The 12,538-nt window shown below is 42.5% G+C and overlaps 1 protein-coding gene and 1 long non-coding RNA gene across 2 annotated transcripts in view; one reads left to right on the forward strand and one right to left on the reverse strand.

Moving 5' to 3' along the window:
• MTCL1 (microtubule crosslinking factor 1) overlaps window positions 1-12,538 on the forward strand; it is a 131,319-nt gene that overhangs the window by 94,317 nt on the left and 24,464 nt on the right. Inside the window, 1 exon segment of the mRNA XM_082353462.1 lies at window positions 8,648-8,815. Coding sequence (XP_082209588.1) covers window positions 8,648-8,815 — 168 coding nt within the window.
• The window catches only part of LOC309610590, a 67,487-nt gene continuing 57,577 nt past the window's right edge, over window positions 2,629-12,538 (reverse strand). The window contains exon 3 of the long non-coding RNA XR_014234062.1: window positions 2,629-3,928. This is a non-coding gene — a long non-coding RNA (uncharacterized lncRNA). The remainder of the gene's footprint in view (window positions 3,929-12,538) is intronic.

Raw genomic sequence — 12,538 nt, forward strand, 5'->3', positions numbered from 1 at the left:
GGTTCCTCATGACCATTTTTTTTTAGATTCCATATATATGTGTAAGCATACTGTATTTGTTTTTCTCTTTCTGACTTACTTCAATCTGCATGACAGACTCTAGGTCCATCCACCTCACTACAAATAACTCAATTTCGTTTCTTTTTATGGCTGAGTAATATTCCATTGTATATATGTGCCACATCTTCTTTATCCATTCATCTGTCAATGGACACTTAGGTTGCTTTCATGTCCTGGCTATTGTAAACAGAGCTGCAATGAACACTGTGGTACACGACTCTTTTTGAATTATGGTTTTCTCAGGGTATATGCCCAGTAGTGGGATTGCTGGGTCGTATGGTAGTTCTATTTTTAGTTTTTTAAGGAACCTGCATACTGTTCTCCATAGTGGCTGTATCAATTTACATTCCCACCAGCAGTGCAAGAGGGTTCCCTTAATCCACACCCTCTCCACCATTTATTGTTTGTAGACTTTTTGATGATGGCCATTCTGACTGGTGTGAGGTGATACCTCATTGTGGTTTTGATTTGCATTTCTCTGATGATTAGTGATGCTGAGCATCCCTTCACGTGTTTGTTGCCAATCTCTATATCTTCTTTGGAGAAATGTCTGTTTAGGTCTTCTGCCCATTTTTGGATTGGGTTGTTTGCTTCTTTGATATTGTGCTGCATGAGCTGCTTGTAAATTTTGGAGATTAATCCTTTGTCAGTTGCTTCATTTGCAAATATTTTCTCCCATTCTGAGGGTTGTCTTTTCGTCTTGCTTATGGTTTCCTTTGCTGTGCTAAAGCTTTTAAGTTTCATTAGGTCCCATTTGTTTATTTGTGTTTATATTTCCATTTCTCTAGGAGGTGGGTCAAAAAGGATCTTGCTGTGATTTATGTCATAGAGCGTTCTGCCTATGTTTTCCTCTAAGAGTTTTACAGTGTCTGGCCTTACATTTAGGTCTTTAATCCATTTTGAGTTTATTTTTGTGCATGGTGTTAGGGAGTGTTCTAATATCATTCTTTTACAGGTAGCTGTCCAGTTTTCCCAGCACCACTTATTGAAGAGGCTGTCTTTTCTCCATTGTATATTCTTGACTCCTTTACCCAAAATAAGGTGACCATATGTGCGTGGGTTTATCTCTGAGCTTCCTATCCTGTTCCATTGATCTATATTTCTGTTTTTGTGCCAGTACCATACTGTCTTGATTACTGTAGCTTTGTAGTATAGTCTGAAGTCCGGGAGGCTGATTCCTCCAGTTCTTTTTTTTTTTTTTCTCAAGATTGCTTTGGCTATTTGGGGTCTTTGTGTTTCCATACAAATTGTGAAATTTTTCGTTCTAGTTCTGTGAAAAATGCCATTGGTAGTTTGATAGGGATTGCACTGAATCTGTAGATTGCTTTGGGTAGTGTAGTCATTTTCACAGTGTTGATCCTTCCAATCCAAGAACATGGTATATCTCTCCATCTGTTTGTATCATCTTTAATTTCTTTCATCAGTGTCTTATAGTTTTCTGCATAAAGGTCTTTTGTCTCCTTAGGTAGGTTTATTCCTAGGTATGTTATTCCTTTTGTTGCAGTGGTAAATGGGAGTGTTTCCTTAATTTCTCTTTCAGATTTTTCATCATTAGTGTATAGTAATGCAAGAGATTTCTAAGCATTAATTTTGTATCAAATTCATTGATTAGCTCTATTAGTTTTCTGGTAGATTCTTTAGGATTCTCTAGTATAGTATCATGTCATCTGCAAACAGTGACAGCTTTACTTCTTCTTTTCTGATTTGGATTCCTTTTATTTCTTTTTCTTCTCTGATTGCTGTGGCTAAAACTTCCAAAACTATGTTGAATAACAGCAGTGAGAGTGGACAACCTTGTCTTGCTCCTGATCTTAGAGGAAATAGTTTCAGTTTTTCACCATTGAGAATGATGTTGGCTGTGGGTTTGTCATATATGGCCTTTATTATGTTGAGGTAAGTTCCCTCTTTGCCTACTTTCTGGAGAGTTTTTGTCATAAATGGGTGTTGAATTTTGTCAAAAGCTTTTTCTGCATCTATTGAGATGATCATATGGTTTCTATCCTTCAATTTGTTAATATGGTGTATCCATTGACTGATTTGCATATACTGAAAAATCCTTGCATTCCTGGGATAAACCCCACTTGATCATGGTGTATGATCCTTTTAATGTGCTGTTGGATTCTGTTTGCTAGTATTTTGTTGAGGATTTTTGCATCTATGTTCATCAGTGATATTGGCCTGTAGTTTTCTTTCTTTGTGACATCTTTGTCTGGTTTTGGTATCAGGTTGATGGTGGCCTCGTAGAATGAGTTTGGGGGAGTGTTCCTTCCTCTGCTATATTTTGGAAGAGTTTGAGAAGGACAGGTGTTATCTCTTCTCTAAATGTTTGATAGAATTCGCCTGTGAAGCCATCTGGTCCTGGGCTTTCATTTGTTGGAAGAGTTTTAATCACAGTCTCAATTTCAGGGCTTGTGATTGGTCTGTTTATATTTTCTATTTCTTCCTGGTTCAGTCTCAGAAGGTTGTGCTTTTCCAAGAATTTGTCCATTTCTTCCACAGTGTCCATTTTATTGGCATAAAGTTGCTTGTAGTAATCTCTCATGATCGTTCGTATTTCTGCAGTGTCAGTTGTTACTTCTCTTTTTTCATTTCTAATTCTATTGATTTGAGTCTTCTCCCTTTTTTTCTTGATGAGTCTGGCTAATGGTTTATCAATTTTGTTTACCTTCTCAAAGAACCAGCTTTTAGTTTTATTGATTTTTGCTATTGTTTCATTTCTTTTTCATTTATTTCTGATTTGATAAAGCATCTAAGTGTAAATATGAAGAACCTAAACTTCAGAGCATGATCTAATGCAATTACGTTTCATGTTCATCTTCAAGTCTTCCTTCAACTGCCCCTGGTCACTGAGGAAGCCTCACCAGGGATCCAGCCTGAGGACCGGGTGGAATCTGCTCCCCTGGACCTTTGCCAGTGACCCAGGACCCATCTTCAGTGTAGGGCCTTTGGGGGCTGCCCTAGGTCAAAGCCGGCCTTTCCCCTACAGACAGAATGCCTTTGGCTCCAGGACCTCCTGGACTTGGACTCACCTGGTGCCCAGAAGCCCACTTCTGGCAGCCCACCCTTTCTGCTCTGCCCAAGATGCAAAAACTTCCGGAAAAAGCACTTCTGCACATCAGAACTGTGATCTGCCCTGATTTAATTTTTGAAATAAGAAAGTGCTCCACTTGAGCCTAGGTAGCTTTTATCTTTCACTTGTGTATGCTGCACCAGATTTATTCTTCAGACTCTGCAACTTTATAACTTTGCCTAGGAGACATGCAACTCTGTATGAAGGGAACCAGACTAGAGCTTAAGGTTAGGAAACACTTTATTTTTGCTGTGTATTCTGTTTGTTTGTTTCTATTACTGTGAAAATAGTATGTGCAGGACGTGGAGGGTCACAGTACCAAAAGGTATCCGAGGAAATACTCTCTTGGCCCCAGTCCCACTTCCCAGAGCTAACTGTGGCCGGCAGTTTGCGACATATCTTTCAGGGAGTGGCAGGAGATCTAAATACGCTAACAAGCTTGCTAATAAGCTCATTGTTCCCATCTGGCCACTTGACTTTCATCAGACCTGCCCTTGTTTCTTTGAAGTCTTTGGTGACAGCTCTGGGTTTATACCTTATTCAACCTACATCTATTTGTTCTCTTACACACCCACCTTTATTCTCCAGAGGCTCTTGGTGAAAATGATGGTGACCTGCAGGCACGGAGCCTTTACGGCCCAGACCACCTGGCGTATCCTCAGCCAGTGAACACAGGAGTTCTGTCCATAGATGAGTCTGTCATCTCCGCAAACTTCCATCATAGATTATATTTTCATGCCAGTCTTCAATGACTCATTCTCTCTCTTTTTTTTTTTATGCCGACTCATTCTCTTTTATCTGTGGGGGGGGATATGGGTTTTAGAAAAGAATCTTAATCTGAATGTAACAATGAAGGTAGGAATGACAAATGGCTTATCTGTTAAAATGTTGCTGGATGTGTAAATGTATCCTTTCTAGCTAATCTCAGTAGGGGACTTGTCTTTGGGCTCCTGCTGGTGCAAGAGTTACTTTTATTTTGAACCTGCAGGAGGCCCCTCTCTTTATATGTATCAAGTAGGAACTATGCATGCCTGTGTTGGGGTCAGGGGCAGCCACCACAGCATTCCAGAACTCTCTCTGCCTAAGTGAGTAGGAGGTGGAGGCCAGCACCTCTATTTTGTGACTGGCTTTTTGCGGGTCAGCCCATAACAGCAGGTCAGTACCTCTGTTCCAACTTCAGATTAAACCCATCTCCAAGTTAATGGCTCTGACGCAAGCAAAGTAGTTGATGGTAGTTTAGCTCTTTCACAGAATTACGATGCACATGTCTTAGAAATCTTAGGCAAAAGTGATTCTGTAAAGTAGCTGGTATTGCCTCACCAATTGGTATGCTACCTTTCTATGAATTTCCTTTTCACTTTCTATTAATATTTGTCCTATAACTGGGTAGCAGTCCTATTGGCTGAAGCCCAACCTTGAACCTGTTATAAGCTTAAAACGTTATAGCACAGTCAAGCTCCTGATGCCAATTTTGGGATTATTTTAAGCCTTCCCCAAGAGAGATGAGCTTGGAAGGGCTGAAATGCCCTTAGAACGAGGAGAAGGAAATAGTGGAACCATTTTATCCTGTTTCTCTGCAAGAAAACCAACCAGCTGATCTTAAGGAGATTGAAAAGTTGGTCTTTTTAATTGACCACACTTACCAGATATATAAGTTAAAAGGTTGCAGAGCCGGGCCCCTGGCACAGAAGGTTCAGAAAGCTCTGTATCCAAGAAGGCTTTCACCTGAAGACCTCGAAATGGACCAGAGTCTTGATTCCATTCTCGACTTGATTTAGGTCTTTTTACCAAAAACTTAGCCCAGCAAAGGGCCACCACTGAGAGAAAAAGTGAGAGGAGTAACTTCTAGGCATTCTTTCAGGATGGCTCACTATTATTATTTCTCCTGATGTGGGGGGATGGAATTTGCTTCACAGAGATTAGGCATCTTTAAAAAAAAAAAAAAAAAGCCCGGGTAGGGTATGATGCCAGAATTCACATATGTTGGTGGGCTTGTCTGGCCTCAGGTGGCACAGGCCTGGATTGCACTCGGGCTCCACACTTCCTCACGGCCAGACAGGTCACCTGTCACTGTGGTTCCTCCCCTGTAACACAGGCACGTGACTCTGCACTCAGGATAGATGTGAGATGCAAGCAAGGTTCTGTAGGTGAATGATGAACACACCCTGGCCCATTAGAAACCATTAGCATTAGTTACCATCATTGGGTTTTTATGTGTGTAACAGTCATTTGGAAGGATCATGCCCATCTATGGCTCATTCCCTTGGACATCAGCTCTTGCCATTGTTCTCCAGTGGCAGAGCTAGGCTGGCTGCTTGCCAGGCCACATTGCTGCTCCCAGGTGACCATGGGAACAGGTACCAAATAGCATCAATTCTCTGGGCTCTTGTTCCCTTTGGCCACCCTCACCCCGAAGCAATTTTGAGCTCATTCCATGATGATTAAATATAATATTGGTATTAACAGGACATTGTTGATTACTCTGACCCAAATGTGCATGAAAACATTAAGGCTTAATTTTATTTAATCTGATATCTGCTAATGCCAAAAAGTACTTACTTCCAGAGGAAGCAAATTTTCAATCTGCAAAAGGACTGTCATGTGAACCCTGCTTTCAAGGAGCACAAAGTTCTGGTCCTAATGTTGTCACGGCTGTTTGTTATATGCCTAAGAAGCCCACAGCTGACCACATACACAACTTGGGCTTCACAGGGAGTTATTAATAACATATAAGAATTTATTATGTGGTTTTCTGCTTTTTCTAAAGTGAAAATGAGACTACTCCAAAGAGTGGATCAAAATTATTAGTATTTTATGCTTAAAACTGTTTGACTTGAATAGTGATTTTTTTAAAAAATTTAAAATCCAAAGATGAAAAAATCAAATCTATCATAAACCATATCTAATTTTTCAGCAAACAAATTCTGTACTTAGGGAGATGTGTATTTGTGAAAAGACTGTTGCAGCACGTCTTGTCACTCACTTGCACTTATATCATTTTTAAATACTTTTGGTGTAGAGCTGAAAGGAACTTCTGCATTTATTATCAATACAATTTCACACATTTTATGAGCATCTCGTTGAGAATAGAGGTAATTTACTTATATTCAGATGGTTGGAAAGAACATGTAGGATTTTTAGAATGTTCTCTATCTGCTGAGTTTTGCAAATGTTAACTGAATTGTCCTCTTAGTGCCTTTCATCTCAAAGCTAAAAGTGAAAATTGCTGTTCAAGGTGAGAAAAATCAAGGAGCAATAAATGCTAACAAACAGACCATTCCACTCAACCAAAAGTCTACTGTATCTAATATTAAAACTCTTCAGGTAAACTATGGAGAAAACTATGGTGTTTTCAGTGATAAATCTCATGTTAAGGAGTTTCTCTTTTCTAATTCAACTTTATTTAAATCCAAACATATGCGAAGTATCTCAAATTCTCCCCAAATGCAGTTAGCCATTTTTGTATATGTACATGTATGTTTCGTGCACTGACTAGATGGTTTTAGAAGCACGACTGGCTCTCGAGCTGATGGAGGACAGAAGGCTGATGAGCATGCAGACCCCAGGCTGGAGGTCCACTCCTCGCTGCCCCGGCACTGGAGGTCTACCATATAGGGGATTCTCTGTCTTCCCATATTACAGACAACCTGCCTCCAGCAGGACTGAGAGAGCTTTTATTTTTCCTGCCTCATAAATATACCAAACAGGATTTCCCTGAGACCAGTCTGGGAGCTCGAGATAGGCTTTTAGTGTTTTCTGTGTGATTGGAAGAGATGGGCTCGTGTGGCTTTTATCATCCAGGTACCATAATTGATTCAGTGTGTATTAATTCATTTGGCCAAACCTTTCTGAAAAAATGCCCATGCTGAAGCATACTAAGATAGCAATCATGGTTTTGAAATGTGTGTCCAAAGGGCTGGACTGGTTTTAGAAAATATAAAATCTTTTAAGTTAGGTATAAGCAGATTAGTAATAAAAATCCATTCTTCATTTATCAGACCTGTTTGCATGCTTCCCATGAGCTAAGCACTGTCTCCTCCCACAACTTACAGATCTGGGGGACAGGGGAGGAAAGGATAAACAAGTAGGTGCAGTGGTTCTTCCTGCCATTAGTGAGCAGAAAAGAGAGGGATAGTGATTCTATCTCGGGGGACCACGAGGAAGCCTTCACGAACAAGTTAACCGTTTACCTTTGGCTTTTTTTTTTTTTAAACATCTTTATTGGAGTATAATTGCTTTACAGTGGTGTGTTAGTTTCTGCTTTATAACAAAGTGAATCAGCTATACATATGCATATATCCCCATTATCTCCTCCCTCTTGCGTCTCCCTCCCACCCTCCCTATCCCACCCCCCTAGGTGGTCACAAAGCACTGAGCTGATCTCCCTGTGCTATGCGGCTGCTTCCCACTAGCTATTTTACATTTGGTAATGTATATATGTCCATGCCACTCTCACTTTGTCCCAGCTTACCCTTCCCCCTCCCCGTGTCCTCAAGTCCATTCTCTACATCTGCGTCTTTATTCCTGTCCTACCCCTAGGTTCTTCATGACAATTTTTTTTTTTTAGATTCCATATATATATGTTAGCATACGTTGTTTTTCTCTTTCTGACTTACTTCACTCTGTATGACAGACTCTGGGTCCACCCACCTCACTACAAATAACTCAGTTTCGTTTTTTTTTATGGCTGAGTAATATTCCATTGTATATATATGTGCCACATCATCTTTATACATCCATCTGTCGATGGACACTTACGTTGCTTCCATGTCCTGACTATTGTAAATAGAGCTGCAATGAACATTGTGTTACATGACTCTTTTTGAATCATGGTTTTCTCAAGGTATATGCCCAGTAGTGGGACTGCTGGGTCGTATGGTAGTTCTATTTTTAGTTTTTTAAGGAATCTCCCTACTGTTCTCCATAGTGGCTGTATCAATTTCCATTCCCACCAACAGTGCAAGAGGGTTCCCTTTTTTCCACACCCTCTACTTTTGGCTTTAATTGTTAAACCTCAAAAGTCACCCCCACCCCATGACTATGCTTGTCATATATTGTAATATATGACCTCTTAGTAACTACGAGTCTGAGTATGACCACCTATGTTGATAAGAGACATGAGCCCTTTATTAATTCCCTTCTGGTTCAACAGCTGGCACTCAAATGATAGCATACATACGTGAGTGTAGGTATCTCATTATTTCTGCTCCTCAACCAGAGCCGGGACATCTGAAGTCAAGCAGAGTGTCCTGGCAGCCCTGGCTTGGCTCCCCCTGGCCTCCCACAGCTTCCTCCCGTCTCTGCTCCGGGTTCCTGTGGTGCTAGCATCCTAATCCAATGAGCCCTTGGCAGCGTCAGCCCCAGATCCTGCAGGCGATCAGGGAACCCGGCTCTCCCACTAACTGTGCAGATTCCCTCCCACCCACCTTGGAGACAGCCCGGCACCAGTGCCCCTTTGCTTGCCAGCCTCCTGTCCTCACCCTTGTGAGATGGCAGAGCCGCCCGGTGTCCCCGCAGGTGGCAGAGAACCAGCCGCTGTTCTGCGCGCTCAAGGCGCTGCTGGAGGAGCTGCGTGTGGAGCTGTGGGAGGACGAACGTGCACGGCGGCAGCTGCAGCAACAATATGCCGGTGACAAGGCCTCCTGGGATGTGGAGTGGGCCGCGCTCACGTGCCGCCTGGAGCAGGTACGGCCGCCAGGGTTCCGCTCCGACCGTGGGGAGGGTCCGGATCCCAGGGCGTGCCAGGGAAAGAGGGTGAGAGGAGAAAGCTGGGAGCAGCTGCCTCTGCCACCCCAGAAAGTCCCCGCCTTCCCACAGTGCTGTCTTTTCCCTCCTATTACCTCTCCCAGATCTGGAACGCTGCCCCAACCCAGCAGCATTTCAAAAGTAGTGTTTATTTTCCCATTCTGTGTAGAGCAAGGTTGTCTCTTTTTATTATTATTATTCAATTTATTTAAACTAAAAGCAAAAGGAGTTCACCCATTCCCTGCCCCCTTCCCCTTGGCAACCCCCAATTTGTTCCATGTATCTCTAAGCTTGGCTTCACTTATAATATTTATAGAGTCCACATATACCAGAAATCATGCAGTATTTATCTTTCTCTGACTTATTTCACTTAGCATAATGCCTTTGGCGTCCATCCATGTTGCTGCAAATGGCATTATTTCATTCTTTTTCGTGGTTGAGTAGTATTCCATTATACAAATGTACCACATCTTTATCCATTCATCTGTCGATGAACACTTAGGTTGTGCGTTATTTCTCGGCTATTGTAAATAGTGCTGCTATGAACATGGGGGATATCTTTTTGCATTAGTGTTTTCGTTTTCTTCAGATAACAAGATACATGAAAAGATGTTCTACATTATTAATCATCAGGGAAATGCAAATCAAAACCACAATGAGCTGTCACCTCACACCTGCTGGAATGGTTCTTATCAGGAAAACTAGAAATAGCAAGTGTTGGTGAGGAGGTGGGGAGAAGGGAGCAAGGCTGTCTTTAGCGCCACGGAAGCACGGCCAGGGTGAAAACGTGATCAGAGTGCACTGACAGAATTCAGACAGGGGCAAAGAAAAAGCAGATTGTGGTTTAGTTACCTCTGAAAAAAGGAAATGAATACTTCCCGTTAGACTTCTCCCAATACCAGAAAGAGCTTGTAGACCTCCCACTACAGTCCTAGAAGTCTGATCAATTTCAGTGTCCTTATTTACACGGAAGGCGCCCGAGGCCCAGAGGAAGCGTGTCGTCTCAGATCACAGAGCCTTTAGTGTGACAAGCTGACAGCAGGTTACTGCCTCCACCGCCCACAAGAGAGCAGAGCCTCTCGGGGATTTGAGACACCGGCCCTGGTCGTTAAGATCGGGCTGAGCCAGGAACGCTGTTTTCTAAGTGCTTTCTCCCTGGAAATCTTTGAAAGCCATGTCACTTCCCATGTAGGGCCTGCTCGCTCAGATTGCTTCTCCAGGTTTCTTCCAGCCCCTTGATCACAATAAGGGAGGAAAGGTCTGCGGGTCCTTGATAATCTATTTTCTAGGCCCTGTTTTGAGGCAAACCATGAAGTAATCAAAACTTTGTATGAATTGGCTCAGTCATGAAAGAAAAAACTTGCCGGGAAAGAAGACATCTTCTAAATGGCCTTGATAAAAGATTAAAGGGCCTGTCCTGTCAAAAGAAGACAGCTCCCGTGGTGCCCACAAGTTCACGGGCACTGCTGCCTGGTCCAAGGGAGCAGTGGTGTCCGGCTCATAGCCCTGGGTGCAGCACAGGCATAGCCTCCTCTGCAGGGGAAGCAGCAAAGCACAGCTGGACCAAAGCACCGGGCCAGGCTAAGCAGGGGATGCAGCTGCTAACCCAGTTATGAATCCTGCCTACTGCTGGGTAGGAGGTTCTTACTAGATTTTCTGTTTATCTTAGTTCACAGCCTGAAGAGCTGGCAGTGGAGAAGAAATGAGTAAGGACGTTCTGATGAGCTGCCTTTAAACTTACTTAAAACTATGTTTATAGTGGAAAAACCTAAATATTTTCAGAGATGTAAGGGTAGCTAAAAAGAGGAGGCATAATCTTTGACTTGAGCCAGCTTCAAAACCTTTCATCTTTGTTTTAGAGGAACCTGGTGTCCACCCACACATTTGCTACAAATAAAGCCTCGGGGAGAATCACTAAACACCAAGAAATAAAGCTAGGACTTCAAACCCAGAAGCCAGGTGGTAATAGGTAAAGATTTAGTCTTCTGCCCCAAATTGTTTAAGAGTTTCTCAAACATTTGGAGCCCGGGGAATGATGGATGTGGGCTGATGCTAGTTCACTCATCTTTATCCTTTTCTACTTAAATGCAAAACCGTTGAATTCTCCCAAAAGTGAAATATTTTCTCTCAGTGGAGGCCATCTTGGGTCAGTTCCCAAATCTGTGATTCCTTCAACTGACTCCTAGGTCAGACCTTGCTCTAACTGCCAGGGATCCCCCAACAAATAAGACAGATCTTGAAAGGGTTCTCAGTGCAGTGGGAGACCAGACAAGGGCCACAGTTAGTACTAGTGTGGTGAGTGCCTCGCCAGGCCTGTACACAGGCTCTCAGGGATGGGGGGGCATGCAGGGCACACACCTCGGCTTGAGGGTTCAGGGAAGGGTTGTTTGTGAAAGCCCTGCTTAGAATGAATCTCAGAGGATGAACAGGAGTGGGCACATGGAAAAGGAGAGAAACAGTGTTTCGGACAAAAAAGGGACATCATGGAGAAAGGGGCATGGCACACCAGAGGAGCTGCACCTTGTCACATACGAGTGGAAAGAAGAATCGCCAAAGAATTGAAACATTAATCCTGATTTTATCACGGGAGTAAAGCATTTTGACTTGCATTTTTAAGAAGTTATTCTGGTATCGAGGTACAGAATGGATTAGAAACCATTAGAGTTGAAATGGATTAACATGGGTCCATGGGTAGACTTCAGGGATCTGCTGAACTAGAATAGGCAAAAGGATACATCTTTATGTTCCTGAATCTTTCACTACAATTTATCACATTCACCAACAACAGTACACCCCCAATTCCCTCCTCCTGTCCTCTGTGCTGTTGTAAGACAGTTTACTTCTACACATTCTGTAAACACAAAATACAATGCAACTATTTTTAGACACTCAGTAGCATTCTAAAGCAGTTAAAAACAGGAGAAAATGTTATATTTGCATTTATTTAGGTCATTTCTAGTGTTCATTTTTTGTGCAAAGTGTTTGTTGATATCATATTCCTTGTGCCTGAAAATTTCCTCTATCATTTCTTGAAATGTAAGCCTGCTTTAAAGTTTTCATTTGTTAAAAAAGCATTTTTCTTCTATTATTTTTGAAAGATGCTGTTGCTGAGTACAGAATTCTGTTGAGGTCGACATTTTCCCCCTCCAGCCCTTTCAAGATGTCACTCCATTTTCCCCTGACTTACATACTTTCCGAGGACAGGTCTGCTGTCATTCTCATCTGTGCACCTCCGTGTGTGGTGTATTTTTTTTCTCTGTCTGCCTCCAAGGTTTCCTCTTTGGTTTTCAGCAGTTTGCATGTGATGTCTAGATGGGAGTTCTTTTGCTTGCTTGTTAGTTTTTGGTCTTTAATCTCCTGGGCGTTATTATAGACTGCTAGGTTACATCACTGTCCCATCACCAGGTTCCACGTGGGGGCTAAGGATGTAGGGGCAGACACGTGCCTGCCCGCAAGGAGCTGTACAGCAGGACAGGCAAGAGATGTGGTGACTCACAGTTGGGAAGGAGAGCAAGAAGCAGACTCTGGGAAGCTGGGTGGATTCACTGCTTCACCTTCTGTGTGACTCCGTCAAGATTTTTTTTTTTTAACGTCTTTATTGGAGTATAATTGCTTTACAATGTTGTGTTTGTTTCTGCTGTACAACAAAGTGAATCAGCCATA

Source organism: Balaenoptera borealis (genome assembly GCF_965194805.1).
Source record: "Balaenoptera borealis genome assembly, chromosome: 14".
Lineage (NCBI taxonomy): Eukaryota > Metazoa > Chordata > Mammalia > Artiodactyla > Balaenopteridae > Balaenoptera > Balaenoptera borealis.